This window comes from Halichoeres trimaculatus, unplaced genomic scaffold, assembly GCF_033239565.1.
Source record: "Halichoeres trimaculatus isolate MK-OKI-2021-1 unplaced genomic scaffold, fHalTri1.1 fHalTri1_scaffold_8, whole genome shotgun sequence".
Lineage (NCBI taxonomy): Eukaryota > Metazoa > Chordata > Actinopteri > Labriformes > Labridae > Halichoeres > Halichoeres trimaculatus.
The window spans coordinates 20,748,994-20,773,113 of record NW_027437186.1 but is presented as its reverse complement, the minus strand read 5'-3'; the positions used below and the strand labels follow the sequence as shown (position 1 = coordinate 20,773,113).

The 24,120-nt window shown below is 39.4% G+C and overlaps 1 protein-coding gene across 7 annotated transcripts in view; it reads left to right on the top strand.

Annotated features, from left to right (window-relative positions):
* The window catches only part of ccdc88ab (coiled-coil domain containing 88Ab), a 69,252-nt gene that overhangs the window by 25,993 nt on the left and 19,139 nt on the right, over window positions 1–24,120 (top strand). For all 7 annotated transcript variants that reach the window (XM_074676440.1, XM_074676439.1, XM_074676438.1 and 4 more), the window contains exons 4-15: window positions 3,447–3,516; window positions 10,795–10,853; window positions 11,523–11,606; window positions 11,763–11,903; window positions 13,731–13,903; window positions 17,994–18,075; window positions 18,627–18,785; window positions 19,099–19,245; window positions 19,415–19,559; window positions 20,723–20,901; window positions 22,038–22,175; window positions 23,824–24,007. In XM_074676440.1, coding sequence (XP_074532541.1) covers window positions 3,447–3,516; window positions 10,795–10,853; window positions 11,523–11,606; window positions 11,763–11,903; window positions 13,731–13,903; window positions 17,994–18,075; window positions 18,627–18,785; window positions 19,099–19,245; window positions 19,415–19,559; window positions 20,723–20,901; window positions 22,038–22,175; window positions 23,824–24,007 — 1,561 coding nt within the window. The remainder of the gene's footprint in view (window positions 1–3,446; window positions 3,517–10,794; window positions 10,854–11,522; window positions 11,607–11,762; window positions 11,904–13,730; window positions 13,904–17,993; window positions 18,076–18,626; window positions 18,786–19,098; window positions 19,246–19,414; window positions 19,560–20,722; window positions 20,902–22,037; window positions 22,176–23,823; window positions 24,008–24,120) is intronic.

Sequence of the window (24,120 nt, the reverse complement as noted above, 5' to 3'; positions counted from 1 at the left end):
CAGTAGTAGAATGATAAAACACCAGTTCCTTTCTTTAAGCTAGCTCTTTGAACTTGTGTGGACGGGGCAATTGGGGTCAGTGTTCTTGTCACAAGTGTGATACAAAATATTGTATCATGCTGTTTGTCACTCTGCACCAAAGCTACAATCAGAAAAACCCAGTGTGAGCGATGCACAGTAAAACTGCTCTGTTGGCTCCACATCTTAAATTAGTCGACAAATGTTATCACAACCCTAGCTTTTGATTCTTCTGATAAGAAGTGTACAGCCAAACTTGTGCCTGCAGATGTTAGCAATCAAGACTTATCAACAGAGGAACAACACAGGTGTAGGTCTTCAACCAATAAAAGCAGAGGGTGCATACAGTGCTGAACAAATTTATCAGACCACCTGTGGTACAATGAGGAGAAAACCGTTCTGCATCATAAAGCATGATGATTTGGACTCTTTCTATCTTAGTCAAGTATCTGTGCTTCATTAATTTGAACAGGTGTGGGAATTTCAAACTGAATTTGACTTTTTTTATGTCCAGTGTATGATTTTATCGAGTGTATGATTATACCCAGTACGCCAGCACACTGAAATTCTCTGAGAAGTGTGAAATTAATCCTAAAAACATTTTCTTTCTGTTTAGTAATGAAAGCAAACAAGTGTAAGTTGACAATCATAAAATATTGATGTCTTGCTATTTTTCTGCATTGTTGTAAACAGTAAATTTTAGAATTCATGGATAACAACAATAATTATATTTTAACATTGAAGATAATATTTTGATTTAAGAGCTTGCACACACTTGTTGATTTACATAAAAATATTTTGGTTATCAGCAATATACTGTTATTTGGCGCTGCCAGGTTGTGACTGCCTGTTACAGCAGCTCTGTATTCCTTGCCCATTTCTTTTAATTTTTTCATCTCTTTGTTGTCATTTTTGGGTTTGGAATGGATCATTACTCTGCATGGTTCATTTGTTGGTCGTGGACACCAAACTGGTATATCTTCAGTGATATTTTTTACTAAGTTTGCTGCTGTGTTTGTCTGGAGATCCTTAATGTAACCACGGCTGCATTATTTATATGTGAAATCAGCTGTCAGAAGCCTTTAGCATGTTAATGCTAACTGGTGCAAGGCCTGATGTCTTCCCACAAGGTGAAGAGAAGGAGTTGAGGACAATGTGCTGGTTCTCAGGTGTGAGCTAAAACGTAATGACATAGACCTGTCCTTCCACTCATCATTGTTTGGATTGTAAGATCTATCTCCAATAAGATACAATACAATACAATACAATACAGCTTTATTTATATAGCACATATAAAAGAACCAACGGGGGTAGCCAAAGTGCTGCACAGTATAAATATATAAAAAAAACCTCTGCAAACAAAGCAAAGCAAGCAGTCAAACATACAAATTAAGAAGCAGACAAGCTCACGGCAAGTGCCATTAAAAAAAGAGACCACCGACATGATAAATTATAAGAAATTAAAAGCCACAGAGTAAAAGTATGTTTTTAAGAGGGATTTAAAAACAAGAAGATGGACGAGCTAGCTGTGCTAACCCATCAACAGAGGGAATACCAGAAGACAGAGTAGCATCATGTGATTCACAGACATAGCTAATGGAGGTAACATCAGACACCAACGCCACATTGGAAGAGCTTCGCCTGCTGTGAGCAGACAGGATCCAGGAGACAGAGACTGAACAGACTGTTGAAGAAGCTCAGTCCTGGACCCTGTGGAGGTGGAGGCTGGCTGAACTGGAGAATGATGGCCAAGCTGTCATCAGCTATTTTTTTATGGACCTTTTTGCACTTTCTATACACTTTCTTACTTTTGTTTTATTGAGTGCTGCTGTGACTCCTCCTGAATTTACCCTTGAGGGTTAATAAAGTATTTTCTATTCAATTCTATTTATGGCAGCATTGGCAAACACCGTAGTCTGGATGGTGGTCTACTAAATTTGTTAAGTGCTGCACATACACAAAAGGACATATCGACTTGAGCATGTTGTTGAAAGGGAAAAAATGTGTGCCTGACACTTTTAAAAGTGGGTAATAAGCTAAAAATTAATTAGGGCCTTGTCCTCTCTTCTTTCAGAGCCTTATATATCTAAGGGCAAGGTGCTAAGTCTCAGACTAGACAGCTCCGCACTTTTCCACAGATTAATCACAAAGATGATAAGTTGCTTGTAGATAAGTCTGACAGAGAATATCCAGTGAATAACATCGTCCTGCTGAAATGACATCAGCGACACTTCTGCATCTGTTATGGGATTTTAAGATACATTAGAAATTTGTAAAAGGAATGTTGTACATAGCAAAGAGCACATATTATTTTATCTTAACACTTGGAACATCACAATGAAGGCTTATTTGTACAGTTTTAACTGTTTATCATTCAGCTATTTTTCTTCCACTTATCCAGGAACATGTCACAGTAGTTCAATCAAGTTGACCTGAACGTTTCTCCTCAAAATATTTTTAACCAAAGAAAACCAATTGTTGACAGATTTCCTGTCCCCTCCCCCCATACCTCCACTATGAGGTAATACAATATGTACAGGACAGATGGTTACAGCAGGATGATGCTCCAGCAGCTAAGGGTTACAGCCCCATACCTAAGTAAGCCTTTTTGTCATGGCATCAGCAGTATGCTGCATAATCAAATCAAACTGTTAGGTTGGGTGAGTTCAAACTACTCAGTACCAGCAGGTCCACATGAAATATTTAAGACAGATGACCCTTGTGTCCCTTTCTGCTTGAAGAAAAATGGTTGTCTTTTATCACAACTTTTGGTGCTTGAAGAAAAATAGTCTTCTTTTATCAATCCTTGGTGCTTGAAAAGGTTAGGATCCCAAAACCCCCCAAAATCTTTGCTGAAGTCATAGCATGATGGTATGATGTGTCATGTATAACCAAACAAATGCTGTTGTGGTTGTATCCAGCATACTGCTTCACTTAACATCATATTTGTTTGGGCAATATGGATAAGCAAAAGAAATAAAAAATGGACAGACAACCTCTTAATGTTAGCAGCTTGTTGTTTTGATGTTTTGAAATAAGGCACATTTTATGAATCTGTGAGGGCGATGAAGTTGCAGCTTATGATTTTGTTTTGAGTTTCTTTATTGACATGTGAATGGAGGGGGCTCTGCGGCAAAACCCACACCAACAATTTAACCCAGATAAATTCCATTGTTACGTCTCACAAACACCCATGCATCTGCAAACACACACACACCAACCTTTGGTTTTGAGAAATGGAGCCCCAACACAAGTGCTACAAACTTCAGTTCCTCAAATGTCTTCTTGAGGCCAGCTGCTAAGCTCCAGAAGCCACATACACATCCATTCTAAAGCCCATCTTTAAAGCAAGAATAAGGTGTCTTTAAACTGTATTCAAAACTGTATTTACATTTCTCAAATTTCTCAATGTTTTGTGTTTGAAACAGGAGACTCTCCAGCAGCTGGTGATGATGTCTTTACCAAACGTGCTGGTACTGGGCAGGACCCCTCTGTCTGGTAAGTGAGAATAATATAACTCTACAGCATCAGCATGTATGCATCTTTTTTTTTTTCCAGGAGATGCCAAAAAGGCTTCTACACACTGTTAACTTTGTCATACCACATCCTTAACAAGTACAGAAATCAAAGCATTAAAATCTTCTGCCATGGCTTATTGAAATCTGAAGTGTTAAAATCATCATCCCTTCTTGCAGCAGAGCCTTGACCTGCTAAACCCTGCCATGTTATTTGATATGTCTGAGCAGCAGCGTCTAAGACACAGTGGCTCAGTGTCAAGTGTTTGCATTTTAAAAACAAATATTTTGAAGAAGCTTAACTTTTGAGACCCTGACTGCTACCGGATAGCCCCATATAACCTCAAAGAAGCCACTGATGAGGATTGATGATGAGTAGAAAGTCCTTGTTTCAAATGGTGGTGTTCTGTCTGTGAGAATAAAACTTTGAATAGATCTAAGGCAAGCCATGGGATACGACAAGTTTGTTTTGCCACAGACGTACTGTGACTTCCAGAGCAAAACTTTTGCTAAAACCCCCTCAAGTCCTTGGTTGTGTCAGCTTCAGATTAAGTATCCCCATCAGGAGTTACATTTCTGCAAGTGCTATCATCAGTTTTCACGAACATTGTTTTCAGAGCTTGTTGAAGGATATCTTTTACGTTTTCAAGAATGTGAAATTGCTTCCTAATCACTCTTCTCTCACAGCTGCTTTTGACACGATGTCAACACAGTCATTTTTGGTGCTTTGGAGTTTTTAACACTTTTCAATGACACCCCTTAATCATCAATATACCCACACAAGTACAAAGAGTAAAGAAGCGAACAATGAGAGGGTGCAGTTGGTACAAACCAATCTAACATACATGTAAGCATCATTGTTAATTGTTAATTTAGAACTTAAGCTTTCTATTTTGTTGCAGTATTTTGAAAGGGAAGCATAATCCATAGCTTTAAAACAGCTGTGTTTGGGCATCATTATTTTCAGTTTCAGTTCTAGTTTTCATTATAATCCACTTCCAAAGAAGTCAAGAGGAGCTACTTCATGAACTGCCTAAATATGGCACATTTCTCAGCAGTACATACCTTGCAATATTCACATAATGCAGTCTTCCAGATCTGCAGACTAGGGATGTCCTGATATTACATTTTCACTTCCGATGCGATACCGATACTGCAGCATTGAGTACTGGCCGATACCGATATTAATCCGATACGATATCAGCATTAAACATGCATACTTTTATTACTTATTTTGTAGTGTGTCTGTCATGTTAGAAAAGGCTTGATTAAGTAATATTATATAAACAAAGAACAGTAGTCAGCAACAGTAGGTATGAGGAAAAACTGACCCATTTATCATTAACCAATGGGTAACAGAAATTTAACATTAAACATAAGAATATACTAGTAATTGAATAAAATAAAGAATAAATTAGAAGACCCAGAAAATAACCTAAATAAATCAAATAAAAACAGCAGGAGCAGGGTCTGGAACGGACTGCTTATATCAGAGATTTTAGATGCATTCCGATACGATACCGATATTTGTTTTTTTGCTGATATCAGACCGATATCCGATATCAATATCGGACTGGGACACCTCTAGTACACACTGCTTAAGCTAATATCAATAATATGCTAACGTAGACAGTGCAGACATGAGGGTAACTTAGAGCCAGTGGGCCAGAGCAGGCAGAAAGCATTAGACTGCATTCCTCTGGGTTTCTTCTGCCCTTTACCCTCTAGCTTGTCAGATAATCATTCAGTCAGTCAGACCGGTGTGGCTGTGGAGTCTGGCTCTCTCTGTTCAGCAGCCGCCAGCTGAAAGTCATTGGCCATGTGGCTTTTATTATGCTCTCATTAGGGGGCAGGGGACAACTGTGTGTGTGTGAGTGCATGTGTGTGAGTTTAGTTGCGGGATGGGGGAGGGGTTTCTGCAGAACTGTCAACAGTGGGAGTGCACTGTAGCCCCCAGGCGCTGGTTTACCTTTAGCCTGCCATGTATACATGGGCACTGTGAGATACACAGACTCACATTGTGTTGTTCAGTCCATGCAGGGGTGTAGTCTGATCTTTGAAAACAATGTGTATGTTCTAAATCATTTTTTAAATATAGATGTTTAACAAACCGATGGAAACTTTGTTACGACTTCACAAAGAATGTGGTTTTAGATTTTAGTACTGCCAGGAGAAACAACAGCAAAAACAACTGTTGACAGCAAACAGAAAGCATAAACAAAGAGGCTTGACAGTTGTGTATTTGCGTGCAAGTTTGAAAGAGAAGCTTAGAAAAAGTTGGGCCTGTTATTTCAGATAAACAAGTCAGTGATCATCTGTGTGTGTGGGCAAATGTTTATTGTGTCTACATCATCTCTTTTCCTAATGTGGAGTAGTTTGTTGTGATAAGAAGGAAAATGATGGATAGAAATGCTTGTATGTGTGTTTGGGATCCTTTTTTTTTCAACTTTCCCTTTTTTTAACCATTAAAGGGGACATATCATGCTGATCTCTGATTTAATTCTTACATATAAAATAATCAAAGTTGAAAACAAGACCTTTCATCCCCTGAATTTTCAAGAAATGAGATATTGTATTTTTTCTGATATCCTAGAACAAGATTTGATGCCTCTGAAAATAGGTCATTGCCAGTTGGCTGCGAGATTTTGACCGTCGTGACGACACAAGGATCCTTTCTTTTTATTGGAGTAATCTGATAAAGAAGCTCCTCCTCTGTGATGTCAGTTAGTCACACAACCGCCACCGAGGGATACACCCACCAAGAGCCGAGTATTAACGTATAAACTATACATGTTACAGTAGCGGTTTGACTCACCACACTGAAGCGTCCTGAGATGATCTGTGTCAACGTGGATTTTCTTCCTCCTGAGCTGCAGAACCGTCCGGGTCTGACTCGGGGTCCAACACAAAAGGACGTATCCTACACTCTGCCATTTTATTAGTGCTATCAATGCCTTACGGTGAAGTTTTGGCAAACAGCAAACTCGCTCGGTCTGCTCCATTCAATGTGGCAATTTTGTAAATACTGCCATGCTGCAAAAACCGCCCCCTGGCTCTACCCCCTCCGCCCCTCTGATAGAACTGACCAATCAGAGCACAAAGGGCTGTGACGTTGCGAGGTTACTGGAGGTGACTCTCGAAACGGAGCGTTTCAATGACATCTTCAGAATGGCCTAAACTGAGGATATTGAGAACGCTATTGTGGGGCAATGAAGGAACTTATGACTTGTACTGAGGGCAGAAATGCTTTACAGGCATCCTAGTCTGGCACAGTGAAAAGGAGAAACAAGCATGATATGTCCCCTTTAACAATTTCACTTGCCTGACTTGTAGTTACAGACCTCAGACCCTTACTTACTGTGTTTGACACTCTATCAATAGCATAGAAACCCTGACATGATGTGAAAAAAAACCTCCTGTCATCTCAGTCCTCTTCTCAAAGAGGATGAGTTGAACACACTCTGGCAGGCTATCAAAGCAATATCTGTTTGCTTGTTGCAATTTCCCATGTGACGTGCGAGTCATAGGGTCCTGAATGACTCTATCAATCATGGCGGAGAAGAGGATTTTAGCAAATGATTGCACAGCAGCAAACACTCACATCCTCACACAGATCTACAATGGTTCACAGGATGAAGGGTTAGTCACTGTCAGGCTGACCTCTTGTTTCCTGCAACGCAGATAAAGCAGAGAGTGAGGAAAGGAAGCAAAAAGGAGTTAATGCAAACACTCATGAGGCACACACGGTTTTTAACAATGTTGAAGGAAGGAAGGAAGGATGGGTTGATGCATACTGCAGAGAATGAGTGAATGGATGAGGTAAATATGTGTAGAAAGGGAGGGATGAAGAAAAGAAGAGGCTGGCAGAGGCAGCGCCTCCTTGAAGCCTCCTTGCTGCTGCTGCTGCTGCTGCTGCTGGAGGGAGATTTCTCTTTCTATTTTCAACCTTGCCTCTTTGCCTTCTTCCTGCTCTGTTGCTTTCTCTTGGTTTTTCTACATCCTTCTATCTCTGCCTTGTGTTTGTGCTGCTTTTGCTTTTTAGTGAGACCCCTCCTTTGTCTTCTTTCATTTTACATTTTTGGTGATTTTTCCTCTTGTTCTCTCTCCAGCTGTATTAATTATTTATTCTATGGGTTGCCTTATCTTTCCTACGTGGCTTCAGTAGATTTTCTTCACTAAATCCCTTTCCTGACTGGAACAGGTTCCTCTGACTTTAATAGAGTTCCACTAAGCCCTGCAGCTGTGAGAATTAAGTTTTATCTGCCTTTATCCCTTTAAGTTATAATTTGCTTATGTCCCCTGTCTCTGCAGCACGTTTCGTTTTATACAGCAAAAAATGCTGATGTGTGTAAGGTGTTAGGTGTCTCAGTGTTTTACACTAGACTGACTGAGCACCAATTAAAAGCTTCATTATAGCGGATCGACTGAAGCACTTAGTTGACAAAATATTTTATAGAATTAATGGCCTTCCATGAGTGAGGTGTAACTTATTTTAATTTTTCAAAACCAGGTTTTGTTTCTCTCTGAAAAGTGATAAGGTTTGTCCTGCTACATTTTGGTCCAAAAGTGTCTCTTACCACTAACTAAAATGGAAATGTTTGTTAGATTGTAGGCATCAGTGAACCTAACAGTCAGACAGTTTTTGTACAAGTATCAGCTAGGCCTGGGACAATAGTCAATAAATCAATGAATTGCACGATAAGTGAAATATACTCGATAAGTTTGAAAGCCCCAATGTATTGCCATGTGTGTGCGTGTTTGTTTTCCTCTTCTTTCATCTTTAAGACAGGCTGGATGTCAAGAGTCACCTAAGTGTGTTTGTTACATAGCAGATTGAATGTAGTGAACCCTCTTGTCAATCATCCAAACTCTTTGTCTCCGGGAAAGGCGGGGCCACTAGCATCAGGCTAGCGTAAACACACAAAGTGCAGCAAGTGAGCCTTGTAAGCTTGTCAGGGGCAACACAGGTTAACGTAGTAGAAATTAGGAGGGAAAAAAACGATTGTAAAGTGAAACGCCATAGCCCCCGATGTAAGCTCTTATCTTAACTTTTTGGAGTGGAAGGCAATGTTTTTTTGCCACACCTTATACTGTGAGATTCCAGACAACAGCAGCAAAACTTAATTGAAAAAAAAACAAAAAAAACAAAGCAAAACAGAATTTTTATTCTTTATCTGTTGCAATTATGCATCATTTTTTATTGAAAATCTAAAAAAAAAAAAAAACATTATCATCCTCAATGAGTCAATCTACAGTGAAATCAAATATAGAGTGAAACAACTGCAGCAACACTGCAAAAAAACTGAAATCTTATCAAGTGTTTTTTGTCTTTTTTTAAGTAAAAATTGTCTTATTATACTCGATATGAGCCACTTTCAACTTATCAATCCAGAAAAATATCTCGTTTCAAGTTATCAGAGTACAAAAATGAGGTAACGCTTGTAACCAGTAAAAAAATCTGCCAATGGAACAAGAAAAATTGCTTGAAAATTTCCTTGAGACTAGAATAATGTCTTAATACAAGTAACTTTTCTCTTGTTCCATTGGCAGCTTTTTTACTGGTTACGAGCAATTCAGACCTCATTTTTGTCCTTAAATAACTTGAAACAAGACATTTTTCTGAACTGATGAGGTGAATGTGGCTCATATTGAGTCTTAAAAGGAGTTTTCTACTGAAAACAAGACAAAAACACTTTCTAAGATTTCAGTTTTTGCAGTGAAAGCTCCAGTTTTCCACCAGTATTGGAAATAACTTGCTTTGGTTGGACTGGTTTGTCCCTTTAAAACTGGAACTACATTTATGGTAATGGACTAGTACTTATGTAGCGCTTTTCTAGATTTACATTTACTATTGCCATAATCAGTTACTAAATTTAGTCAGCACAAATTGGTCTCCTATTTAAAAGGTGCTACATCGCAGTTGTCTGTGTGCTCAATAACACATTGACTCGTGCATCCCCATTGATTTAGGAGAAATGAGAGAAGGGAGCCTGATTTGATTGTGCTGAGGATTCTGTAAGCTTGATGGATGGGTGCTGTCAATGTGACACTTTGTTTGAGCAAGCCGAGCTCCCCAAAGGAGCTGCTTCATCATATGTTCCTTGCTCTCTGAATCAATGTTTTACCCAAACAGTCTATCTCCCTCCTCCCACAGAGGCGACATGTTTTTGGAGGTGCACTGTATTTGTGGTGTTGAGAAGTGTTTTTTTTTTTCATCTGATTTAATTAAGCTTTTTTTTTTTTCATTTCAGCTCAAAAAGGCTAAAATCATAGATAATCATAGTCCTCCAGAATGCCTATAATTTAGCTGTTCCTACTTTAATGATGATGATTGGCCTTTTCAGCAGACAGGCAAACAGACCACCCTACACTGAAAACATGCTGTCACTAATCTGGATTTATCATTATTAGAGCTGGACAGTGTTAGCACTCACTGCCCCCTGTGCCACATGATGAGCTGGCTTATCATTCACGCACACACACACACACACAGCTCAAAAAAGGGGAAACACACTGCCCCAGTATAGACACAGATGCTCACAGCCGGCATATACCACAACACTTAGTCACTGAAATACAGACACACACACCACCTGGTTTAGTGTTGTGCAGCTCCAAATCTGACAGATGAGCTCAGGCCTGTTGAGCATGCTAGCAGCTGTTTGTCAGTTTCAGTAGTGTCTGAAAATATGTCCTGACATGTGGAAGAGTACTGGAAGTTCCTTCTGCTAGCTCATGACACTGCAGAAATCTGCTCAAGCAGAGCAGGTGGTTTTAAACATGGGAAAATAGTAACAACTTTAGAAACAAGTTAATGTTTAATACAAGTGTTTGTTGGATGGATCCACCATGTTTGAAAAACAAGAAAAAATTCACACCTCATCCTTGACCTTTAAAATATAGATTTTTTTCTGTCAAGAAAATATCTTTGACAAGTGTTAAATCAGGCACATGTTGATAAATCCTCAATTATTTAAAAGAGCACTTCCTTGGTTGGCAGATAACTCAATTTGCTGTGAAGAACACAAGGCAGAGGTTTCTGCTATTATCAGTTCAACATCAATATAATTTCTTCATCAACCTCAGTGTTTTTACTTCCCTTTTAACCACCAATTGCAATTAAACAGTTAAGACCAAACCAAATGTAAGCCACTGACTGGTACTAAATGAATTTTCCTCCTTCTGTTTGACTGTGGGTGTATTTTATTCATACATTTAGCTGTGGTCTTTATTCTTTGAATTTTTGTGTTTTCTTCTTCAGAACAAGGGCTGGAGGAGATGAAAAAAATGCTGTTGCTGCTGCTAGGCTGTGCAGTCCAGGTAAGGACACACAAATACACCCCACAAGTGTGTATGTAAATTGGTTTTCAATCAGCAGTGATGCAACAGAAATAAAACGCTTCGATGTTTTTCCTCTGGGATTTGATGGAAACATCAGTAAAACTGCTAATATTTCTCATGTATGAAACAAATTGCTGAATTTTGTTTTTGATACAGGACATCTTGTAGTCACTCATAACCAATTGATACAGTCTCTTTTGAAGACAATTGTTTTGTCCCCTTGATAAAATTAATAAGCTTTCATTCAGCAAATGCTTCCTGCGGTGTAATAAATCCTCATTCAGCTCTTAATCGCTGAACTTCAAGAAGGATTATTGTTTTTTTACGTGCTTCGTTTCTTTTTTATTAGAACAAGTTATAGTGTAGCTCATGAAAGAAACTTCTACTTGAAAATCTGTCCTTGTTCTAATCTAACTCAGCCAGCGTGAGAGTAAAAAGATCTTTGTCTGATCCAGGAGATAAAACTTGCTTTTGAAAACTGGACTACTTTCCTAAATACAACAGCTACTTCCTGGAAAACGGTGTATCAGAGCTGCTTCTGTCTTGTGTCTGGAAGTTGATCCACTAACCTCCAGCTGACCTGCACCCTAGTCTTCAACAGCTCTGAAATCTTTTGCACTCTCTTTTCTCTCCCTCCCCCTCTTACAGTGTGAGAAGAAGGAAGAGTACATTGAGCGTATCCAGACTCTGGACTTTGACACCAAAGCTGCCATTGCATCTCACATTCAAGAGGTATATCTTCTACACTGTGAACCAAAACTGCTTAGGTTGTATTATCAGTCATACATTTCCAGTCAAATAGTTGATTGATGGTAATTTAGACAGCAATATTTGTCTGCATTGAGGGACAAAAAACAGTTGTTGATGGTGAATTCTGTGTTATTTTAGGTGACTCACAATCAGGAGAATGTAGTGGACTTGCAGTGGTTGGAAAGTGGGGAAATGCCTCCTGAGGACACAGACAGCCTCTCCAGGAACCTGGCTTTCCACCTCAAACGCCTGGTGGATGAGAGGGACACACAGCTGGAAGTAATAACACCTAAATAAAATGTTTTTGAATGTGTGTGCATGTTTTGAAAGAGATGTATTGAACTTTATTATAACTTCCTGGAAGGATTAGAAAATTAATCTGAAGCGTGTTTACATATGTGAAATTACCTGTGTCAGCTGATCATTAATCATTAGCGTTATATTTGATCAACTTTGAATGTTGTTGTTAGTTTAAAACAATTTTTGAAACAAAGTTTTTTTTTATTGATTCTCACATTTGTAATTGGTTGCATTTGGATCGGCAGAACCTAAATACCGCAATTTGGAAAAACCTCTCAAATTTTGGTAAAAAGTTTTTTTGCTACCACCTGAGGTGGTTTTTCAGAAGTTTTGATTTTGAAGTTTATCCTAAACATGCAATGGAAACACCTTTTTTGCAAAAGTATGTCACGTTGTCATAACAATGCACCTCACTCACCTCCTCATATGTGTCCTCTGCCACACATACAGACTGTGGCGTTCATATTGTAACAGCTCTGCTGTTATTTATGTGTTCAGTGTGGAAGTTTGTGTTTTTGAGCTTTAGCAGTGAAGGCATCAGGAAGGCTGTGAGCTGGTCAGAGTGCAGCAGGGAGGAGGGGTGGAGGTGTGTGTGTGAGTGGGAGAGCAGACAAGCTAGAGATGATGATTTACATTCAGTGTTTTGTTTCTGACTGTTTTGAGTTGGTGTGATCACAGCCAACAGTTTGACCAGTAGGTGAAAACACTAATGTTCATGAATCGGCATCATCATGAGAACAGTGTCTGGACAGGTTACACTTTACTTTACTCAAGTTGTGTGATTGCCGTAGTGGAAACACCGGCAAGGCACAGTTGTACTTGAACGAAACTTCAGAAGTATCGTTTTTATTTTGCAGAAGGTGTAAGGGAAACACAGCTATTGTCTCTGACAAAATTTCAGCATTTTGATAATGAAACGAGAAGTTTAGAGAGCTTGCTGCTTATGTGGAAACTTTTCCCTTTTTATGCTGTTACCACAAGAGAGCAGCCTCAGGAAGGAAGGGTTGAAACCGTTAACTGTATCATGGATTGTGTGTGTGCGCGCGCGCGCGCGCGCGCGTGTGTGTGTGTGTGTGTGTGTGTGTGTGTGTGTGTGTGTGTGTGTGTGTGTGTGTGTGTGTGTGTGTGTGTGTGTGTGTGTGTGTGTGTGTGTGTGTGTGTGTGTGTGTGTGTGTGTGTGTGTGCGCGGGCGTGTGTTTTGCTCAGTTTATGCACCATTAAATGAGTTTCCAACCCGTAGGATGCAGATGCCCACAACTGATCTTGGTGACGTTTGTGTGTGTGTGTGTCTGTGTGTGTGTCTCAGTGTTAGGGGTTCTAATAGTCTCCAGATTATCACTGTGTTGCCCAGCCGCTCTCAATTAAAATCCCATTTCCTGTCACAGGGCCAAGATCAAAATAGGCTGTGTGTGGAACTGTGGATGTAGGTTTTGTCCTGTTTCATGTTTTCATGTTTGTAGTTTTAGGTGCTTTGGATGAGTCTTTTTCTGGTTCTTACTTTCTGAAGCTTCTTACTTCCAGTACCACCAAGTAAAAGAGTTATTTTGAGCCCTAGAATGAGTAACTGTCAAAAGTCAACTGTATGAGATTTTTTGTCAGAGTGTTTGCTTTAAGCATACAGATAGCACGATAAACTAAGATAGTATTTATGGGGCATCTAATTTGACACAAAGTGGAAGTTATTCAAAGAAAACAATTTTTTTGAGTCTGTTTTTTTAGGTGTTAGATATGTGGTCAAACTGCCTCACAGCCAGCACTACTCTTCAACTCATCCATATCATGCCCTGTTTTCCTCTTTCCATCCAGACTATAGTGGAGTTAACACAGGAGAGAGACTGCGTGCAGTTGTCTCCACTGACACCCTGTCCTTCCCAGTCTCCTGGGGACTCCCCCAGTATGAGGAGGACTGAAAGCCGACAGCACCTCTCTGTGGAGTTGGCTGATGCCAAGGCCAAGATCAGACGCCTTCGACAGGAGCTGTAAGTGCCGTGACTTCATCATTTCTGAAACTGAGCTGAGAGACAAACAGAAACTTCACCTGTTTCAATCTACACAGTTGGTTCTACACAAGCTGTATAACGACATTTAATGCTATTCTTCTGGAATGAGACACTATGTTTAGGTATTGTTTGTTTCTGTAGCACCCAGTTTAGTATCCATGAATGTGGTGGTTTTCATTCCAGATCCATTTTGCTCAGATCATCATCATCTTGTTTGTGTTTTGCAAGTTTGAACTTGCACTCTTTTTATATGGCATACTTATCTAAATAAAGAAAGTTTAAAAGTGAGAGAAATCAAGGGAGAGTGATATTAACTAATTTAAGGCCCCCCAGTTGGGATTCCTTAGCGTTTGTGTCTAAATTAATCTTAAAGCCATGAGCATTCTCTAATTTGAACTAGTCTGTTGCTGTTTGAGACCTGAATCAATAATCTTTTGAAAAAAATTAGAGTCTGACTCAGAGAAAGAGATATCTATGACAGGAATTTGCTATGAGTTCATGCTCTTGGTTGTAGACCCTCTGTTAAGTCTTTTTTTGATGAGTGTATACTGAAAGTCCCCGAAACTTTATGCAAATGAGCAGCAAAGAGGAATAGCTTGGAAGAACAGACATCCATTTTCAACCAAAATCTCATTACCTGCATTGAACTGGACTAATGTAATGTCACTCTACACCACACAAAGAATCATTTAGAATCTCAATCACTCATCCACAGCTTGGCCACATTAAAACTTATACTTCTTGACCTACATAATCGTTTATGCTATTTTCCCCTCTCAGACCTTAATAGATGTAATAACAACTTGCAAGCTAGTGAGTTGTTTTTTGTTTACTATGATTTTGTTTACTTGGCACTACGATGTGCTGCTGTCACAGACTAGGAATAAAAGGCTTTAATCCTGTCCATACAGAAGTATTCTGGTCACATGTTTAAAGATGTTGCTCAGAGGCAGAAAATGACTGTGCTTGTTATGTCTCAGTGCATGCAAATGAACACATTTATTCCGCATTCATACAAAGATTTTTGTGTGTCTGTGACTATGTGACTGTGTCTTTGTGTCTGTCTGTGTCTGAAGGAGACCAGGTCACAGCCTGGGGGTACGGTTCAGTGCTCCCACAAGGTCTGTTTGTTAATGTTTATGTTGAAACCACCATGCCTTGGCTGTTTTTCCGCTTCCATTTGAGTTCAGACACACGGAAGCAAAAGGAAGAAAACAATCTCTCCCTGTCTTCCCCATAACTACAGAATAGATTTAATACATGTGTTTTTGACGGGATCAAAATAGCATATGCACTAACAAAGTCATTTACATCAGCTTGAAAGTTAAACACTTATATGGTGTATTAATTCATTTTATACTTCTAACAGATTGAGCAAAGAAGTAGAGCTGTGGCAATGATATATTATCAGCTATCTCCCACAAAAGGACTCTTTGGGTTTGTGGTCAAGCACTAGACAACCTGAATGTCTGTAAATCATTAACAAATTATAGCTAAGCCTTTGAGATGCAAGGTAGGAATGCTCTTGTGGCTCACATTAGCTGCAACAACACTTCATGTGTCCATTTTTCTCCTCTAGTAACAAACTGATCACATACTGTAGGAAGTGAGATTTAACATTAAACTCAGTTCAGGTGATGTCAAGTGAGGTTGGTGTTGTTACATTTAAGACTGTCTCATTCCCTACTCCATACCATCGTAAGTTTGTGAAATTATTGTTATTTTAGGTTAAACAGTTTTACAATGTTAGAAAAAATGAGTGCTCAGAAGCAAAACTTCCTTTGCTTTTCAAATATTGCAGTAGTTGCATGTAAGTATTTGAGTGTATGCTTGTGCAGATGTGTTGCATACTAAACCATTAGTACAAGCTGCATTGGCAGCTGCATTCATAATATGAGCCCAGAGCTAATCTGCTACGCTAGAGTCGACAGATGTTTGTGATCCTGGGAAAGGGAGCTGAGATGAGAATGGGGAGGGGGTTATTTGAGGGAACCAAAACAGTGATGTGAAAAAAGAACATCCTGCTTGAATATTAGCACTTATTGTTGACACCGTTAGCTGGAGGAGCAATAGATGAATGGAAGAGAAAGAATGTGGGAATGCCTTTTCCTCTTTAAAGTGCATTTTGGGAAACTTGTCTGATAACTCATCAGATATTCAGTGAAGTAGCTGAATGTAAAACAGACACATAAACAGGCTTATAAAAATTCAACAACATTTGTGTGTCTGTTTCCTTTGAAGCATTTTCCCTTTATTGCAGAAGCATGCAGAATTTGCACACACAGGTAAACTTAAAAGGACAGCACATGTTCTGGCTCTCTGTAACTTATTCAGATTATACAGGGAAGAGTTTGATAGCAGTAGGCAGAGCCTTACAATTAAGGTTAAAAGAATGAGAAATAGAGCTCTTACATTTTCACCTCTTGCAAAACCAGATCTAAAAGCCTTTCCCTTTCTCCTCTAATCTTATCTGTTGCCTCTGAATTAAGAAGATGGGTTTGGGCCTTGGGGTCAGATTTGCATATGTTCTCAACAGTTGATCCTAGCTTCTCGTTCCTTCCTTTCTGTTTGTCATTGTGTGTTACTGTCAATGTGATGTCCAGTTGAAAAGGTTGTTTATTTTTAGCTGATTCTAAGGAAAGGCACAGGAAAGACAGTGTTTTGTTCTGACCAGCAAGGATCAACTCAATTTAAAACAATGTGCTATTTTTACTTCAGAGTAACAGTTTAGCTGGCTGATTGGTGTTTAAAAAAACAGCATGTGAATAACTGACTTTCTAGTTTTAAATAATCTTTAATTACATCTAATTACAGATATTGACTTTGCCTTTTGTTTATGCCAACAATAGATACTGCTAGCAAAGGAGCTATTTTTGCATTTTCAGCAGAGACATCAGTTCAGTTTTCAATCAGCCAATGTGACCCAGTTGAAATTGTGCTCAGATTCAGGGATTACATTACTACTAACACTTGCCTGATGAACAGAGGTCATTTACCAAAATAGCCGATTCATCTCCACCACCACCACCTCAAAAAGAAAAAAAGCACAAAAGGCCAAGCTGCTGGCTGATGGAATGAAACCAGGATGAGTGTGTTGACAAGCTATTCTTTGCAGCTGTCAATCGTTTGCTGCCATTAAATGATTTATTCCCAGGCTTTGAAATGGAAACAGCCCTACAGGACTGTCCTTAATGCTCATAAATGATGCACACTCATGCACACTCTCAGAAACAAAGGACTTGGCACATGATGTCCGAGGCATTGCTTCAAACTAATTGTAAAGACACAAATAGGCCCTCATTTATTAATCTTGCATGGGAGTTGGGTGTAGAGCTAACGGCAATGTTCACGTGTGATTTGTGAAATGTGTGTACAAGGGCTGATCATGGCGCACACCTGATCAGGTATTGATTCAATGTGGCGGCTGAAAACAAACGTATTTAATTAACCCACCCCTAAGGTTCAGCTGGTCGAACCCATGGAATTTACGACTTGAAGGGATGCATTACGGAAAAAAAAGGGACTTTTCTGTGCTCGACAACACCATAGCAACCAAGGTAGAAAGATAGACGCCATGATGTTTGTCAACCAGAAAAGTGGCATCAAAGAGAGTCAGAAAAACTCATCTGCAAGAAAATCCCTGCAGACATCAGCAGCATGGATTTGACAAACTAAACTAAAAATTAAACATTTAATTTACACATTCTTTGTTTATACCTTGATTAATTAATCCGTCAAACGGTTTTCCTCGCTACACGGTGCTCCCTGCTGATATGAAACTTGCGTACACAAACTCAGATCTGGTGTAGGATTTGAGCGTACCCTACGCCCATGTTTAGATTGGTGAATGCCGATCTGTGCGTGGATATGGGTGTACACCCATTCTTTTGGTCGTATGCATGTTTGATAAATGAGGGCCATTGTATTTCTGCTTTTTGCTCTTGAGAAATGCGTATCATTCTGCACATCCTAGAATTCATTTGATCATTTCTCTCTCTTTGGCACTCCATCCAGCTGTTTCCTTTTCCGTTCTGCTTATAACCCCTCTCTGCTCCCACCTCTGTTTCAGAGAGGAGAAGAGTGAGCAGCTTTTGGACACCAGGCAGGAGCTCGAAAACATGGAAGTGGAGCTCAAAAAGCTTCAGCAAGAGGTAACACCACAACATACGTACACAGGCAGCTTCACACAAATAAATTCACACAATTTACATGCATTCATATGACTTCATCTGCCCCTCACCTGAAACTTTATCCTCTCTCTAAGTACTTTGTTTTGGCAGCACTGCTAGGCTTTAATCAGTCAGCAAGTGACTTAACTCATTAGGAGCTATTAGAGCTATCTTTAGTCCTGCACATGGCTTCTGATCAGGCATGCTTTCTGGCTTGCTGACAGACTGGATGCCGTAAACAAGCTGGATAAGTGCAGGGCATGGAGGACACTGCGTGTGTGTGCAGATACGTGTTTGTGATAATTAAGAGTGCGAAAGGATTTGTTCCTTTATTTATCCCTTTATGTAACTGTAAAGGTTCACAAAGGTTCAGTAGTTCACAGATTATCTATGAGTCATTAATAATAAGTCACTAAACCCACTTGCAAAAATGAGGAAATATGTGCTGTAGGATTATTGTTGACTTTTTACAATGGATTTTTGAGATACATTCCCTCACAACCACACCTTTTTGTATCACTCGACTTTTGCAGAGCTTCCAGCTACTGTCGGATGCTCGGTCTGCTCGTGCCTACCGAGATGAGCTTGATGCACTCAGAGAGAAAGCCATTCGTGTCGACAAACTGGAGAGCGAGCTGAGCCGATACAAGGAGAGACTGCACGACATTGAGTTTTACAAAGCCAGAGTGGAGGTATACTCAAAAAATATGAAAAAAAGACAGTATGTGTTTGAAAAAGAGGCCTCTGGGTGTAGTTAAGGACCATGAAGTCCAGAAACGAAAGGTGTAGAAAATTATAGAATAAAGCGCTGTCACCTGTTTGGATGTCAGATTCAAAGGTTTTTTTTAAATATTCTTTTTCTCATTGAGCTGAATGTAAAAAACAAAATCTCTATGCTATGAATAAATGAGGGATGCTGTATTTGCACAGCATTTTCTAGACAGCCTCTAAAACTCTTTTCATTGTTTGTTCTAACATTTTCTGCTGATGTGATGGATTTTGTAGGAGCTAAAGGAGGACAATCAGGTAATGTTGGAGACAAAGGCCATGTTGGAGGAACAGTTGGATGCTAGCCGGACACGGTCAGACAAACTGCACCTCCTTGAGAAAGAAAACCTGCAGCTTAAATCGAAGATCCATGATCTGGAGATGGTGAGATGATGAATTTATTGATCAGTTTTCTATTTTAGAAGTCTTAGCAGCTGGAGGAGCTGGAAAATCTGATGTTGATTTGAAAAAAGTAAAGGAAAATTGACAAGTCTAGTCATTTCAGTTTCATTTGTTTATCCCAACACACTGGTCATCACTCTGTTATCTCAAGGAGCGAGACATGGACCGTAAACGCATGGAGGAGTTGTTGGAGGAGAACCTCGTGCTCGAGATGGCCCAAAAACAGAGCATGGATGAATCTCTGCACTTGGGCTGGGAGCTAGAGCAACTATCCAAGACACCAGAGCTGACAGAGGGTAAGGAGACAATACATTGAAGGAACTTTTTAAAACATGAGAAAAAATAAAAGGTTTTTTTATGTTGAATAGCTTCTAGAGGGTGTCCGTGGGGTCTTAAAAAGTATTAAAAGTTGATAAATCAATTTTGGGAAAATTAAGGGCCTTAAAAAGTATTAAAAAGTCTAAATTGTGGTTTTATGAGGTATTAAGTTTCATTGGTATTCAAGCTTTGACCCAGAAAATATCCATGAATATTTATTTTCCTCCTTGCAACTGTCCCCTGATTGGGACGTTAAACATTCAGCCGATGAAGTTCTAAAATAGAATAGAATAGAATAGAATAGAGTTACTTTATTGATCCCAAACTGGAAAAATGTTGTGTTAACAGCAGAAATCGATGAAGTCAGTAGAAAAATACAAAAATAAAAAAAGAACAAAATAAAAAAAATACATAAAGACTCTAGTTACAATAAAATACAACAATAAGGATTGTAAGTGGTATAAACACCAGCTATAAACTAACGTCATTTCTAGTTTTTCAAAGGTTTTTGAAAAAGTCTTAAAAAGGTATTGAAATCAACCTCAGGATTTTAGCATATACCCTGTTCTAAAGTACCAAAGAAGAATGTAAAGGAAAACAAAGGTAATACAGCTGAAGGACCTGGTGGAAAAAAGTCATCTGAATTGGCCAGGTTGAAGGTAGAAAGGTGCTGCCAAACAAGGCTTTGGTCATTGGCTGCTTGCCCTGGCGTCTCCCTATGGTTTGTACTAGCCTCCACTAGGTTTTCTTTCCACTTGGTTAGGACCTTTAATTAATATTCAGTGGCTCCTGGAGGATAATCTGTGCGTTTGGATCATAAAAGCTGCTAAGAGGTTTATGCCACCGGGGTCTGGATAGAGACTTTCTTTATGTTTGTGTGTGGGAGGACTGTTGTTTATTAAATGCCACTTAAAAAGCATTAACACCTACAAAATACTCCCCTGGGCTTTTTATTCATTAGTTTTTGATGGATTATGGAAATCTCAGAAGTATTGTTATTCTTTTTTTAATCCATTGATTGGCACCATTTGGTTTTCTATGTGCTTGTGTGTCAAAACTGCTTTTCTTTGATTTCTTTTCATTTCATTTATTATTTTAGATATGATACACAATTTACATTTTGTTCCTGTCATTGATTCAGCTCCTCAGAAGTCCTTAGGAGAGGAGGTGAATGAGTTGACCTCGAGCCGCCTGTTGAAGTTGGAGAAAGACAACCAGACCCTGCAGAAGACAGTGGAAGAACTTAGAGGAGCAGCTAGTGAGGATGGTGTGTCGAAACGTTCAAAAGTCGGCCTGGAAAACCAAAAACTGACCCAGAAAGTAAGCAATGAACTGTGGGATTTGGAGATTTTGTGTCTGATTTTTTCCTTTTTGTATTTTTTTATGCTCTACTACCTTTGCATTTGTAGAAATATAAGGTTTAATTTCTTTGACTTTTTACAAAATTGGAAGGAAATATTATACCAGAGACACTTAAGACACTATTCACCTCAGTTTGAATTGTGGTATAATTTTCTGTCCCTCATCAGGGTCACCCCCATGATTAGCATATCGCACCAACCCTCCTGTAATACATCTCCTTAAGACTTGACTTGAGGTCTTTCACAAAGTGGCAGTGCGACATAAAAAAGAGAAAGACAGAGAGAGAGGGGTGGATAGAGGGATAAATGCTAAGCTGTAAATCTCGGCAGCCCTGCATTGCCTTTCTTTTTCAGTCTCTGACACTCAAACGCCCCTCGCTAAGAGAAGTCTCTCAGCTATTTTCAGAAACATAAGCCTCCCTCTGTGCCCCCTGAATAAAAACCTTGAAATTGTGTTTTTCTCTCACAAAGAGAAACCCAGAGCAAGAAATTTATTTCCAAGTAACTGGAGTCCTGAAGCAGAAACACATTCAAATGTGAATGCAGCTGCTGGTTGACTGGAACAACAGATATCTCATTAGATGTGCGTGTATGTGTGTGTGTGTGTGTGTGTGTGTGTGTGTGTGTGTGTGTGTGTGTGTGTGTGTGTGTGTGTGTGTGTGTGTGTGTGTGTGTGTGTGTGTGTGTGTGTGTGTGTGTGTGTGTGTGTGTGTGTGCGTGCACAGATTAGCTTAACAATAACACTTGTGTGTTTCTCTGTAAGTTGTGACAGAATGAGGTGATGCTCTATTTTTACATCACTGACTAATGACTGCACAAGCGTCTTTGAAAGTGGGAATCACAGGGTATCACACACCGTGATAGACTGAACACAGAAATAAAAGCATCATAATACAGATGACGCAGCGAAACAGGATATGACATAAGACGAGCCTCCACAGGGGAAATAGCCTTCAAATGTCACATAAAATTTGAGCAAAGCCATTTCAAAGCTGGCATTATTTATTATTCAAACCAAACATAATACATAAACCCAAGCAAAACTGTGGTACATTTTAAAATGCTAAATTCTTAACTCTGAAATTCTTTGTGCAGTTGGAGCAGCTGGAAAGCGAACTGACGGCAGACAGAGAGTCACTCCGCAGTGCTGAGTCACTCAGCACTGACCTGATGAAAGAAAAAGCCTTATTGGAGAAGACTCTGGAAACACTCAGAGAAAACTCTGAGAGACAGGTACACTTAAATGCACCTTTTTTGTTTTACTGAAGGACAAACTGTGTCATGACGTGAACAGACTTGTTATGGTCCACATATCAGAAAACTTGAGTGCAGTCACATTATTTGATGAATACTGACTTTTCTTAGATTGGCTTCGATCACGTAAAGCCATCATGGCATTTTAAAGATAGTTTCTGCTGCAGCGTGTATACTGAAAATACATGTGGTCAGATGTACCAACACTTAAGACAGACAGGGCTTTGAAACTGCACGTCATGCATGCTGCTTTCATGACAAGACCATCATTGATTCTTTCTGAGGGAAATTCCAAGACTAAGACTATGCTGTGTAACCTGATAAACTCTATAAAGAGCAATCTTTGTGCTATGGATTTGCATTTAGCCCATAAAACTGTTAAGAGGAGCTGCTGCTGTGATTTATTGACCACACAGACTTCTGGCTCTCTGTGGCCCAGATGCAGTCTGGTGTGGGTTGTTTGCAGAGACTTCATGTCTGTTCAAGCCTTAACACAGCAAAGGCGACATGAATAAACGGCACTAAATTGTGAAAAATTTGCAGGCATCATATTCAATCCCTGCAGCTGTTGTCCTCCGAACGATGTCTTTGTAATCATTGTCTTTGTAGTTTTTATGTTTTTTGTCGTTAAGAACCGGGTGCTGGGACACAAACGCAATCAATGTTGAATGTTTTGGTATGTGACTTGTCAAAAACAAGTGCTTTGATTAGGGATGGGTACCTTTCACATTTCAAACGATACAGTACCGATACCCGGTACTTGGCAATTGGTACCGGTACTCAGCGGTACCAATTTTCGGTACTTTTTTTGTGTTATGTGGTAAAAAATATAAATTTCTTTACTAATAAAATATACATAAATTTTGCAGTTTAACATTTCTATTCTTCAATATATAACCTTGCAATGCTGTGTTTATGTCCAGCATGGAAAATGCCTACTCTTTCACTCCCTCACAGTCACAAGGATGCATTTAGGTACCTAAACATGGTACCTTTTGACTTTACATGAATCGGTACCCGATAGTTTTGACAAAATTCGGTCGGTAACTATAAAAGTACCTAATTCGGTACCCATCCCTAGCTTTTAATGGTCGAATGACTACTTGTTGCAGGCGAAACTTTGAAAAAATCAACCTCAGCCTGACAAAATAAAAGCCGCAATTACGCTCAGCGAAAGAACGTTTCTGGTATGAAAGCTTGCATTGAACAGTGTGTTGGAAAAAAATAAATAATGTGCAAAATACTCGCAAGAAAAATGCGCTGAAAGGGCTTTAGACCAAAATCTGATGCCTTTTGGTTAATTTAATCATCTAATTTTTAAAATGTGGCCTCAGTGAGCTTCAGAGGCACAGAAAACACAAAATACTCAATACCCTAAAATATCACAGTGGAGGAAATCTGTAGTTTGTGGAAACATGATGTGATCCCTGCTGCTTTGTTGTAAGATATAGAAAATAAAAATAAGGCGCATTTCTCTTAATAATCCTCTTAAGCTGTTTACACTTTGTCTACTTGATTTCCTTGTATTCTTCTTGAGTTAAGATTTGATTAACCTTAGCGCTGATTCGTACCTTTGTTAGACATGACTGACTCTAGGAGCTCATTTAAATTAATATCTGTTCTGTAGCTGAAGGATCTGGAGCAGGAGAACAAGCACTTGGGCCAAACTGTGGCGTCCCTGCGTCAGCGCTGCCAGGTTGGTGCTGAGGCCCGGGTTAAAGACGTGGAGAAAGAGAATCGAGTTCTCCATGAATCAATCTGTGAGACAACTGCTAAACTCAACAAGCTGGAGTTTGAAAGAAAACAACTACGTGAGTGGTGTGCTTGATGGATTTTTTTTTTTTTTGCTTTGTTAAAGTGCAGGGGTGGTTTTACTTCACCTGTTTTTCTTCATCTTATGGAATCAGTTTCCCACAACTAATTT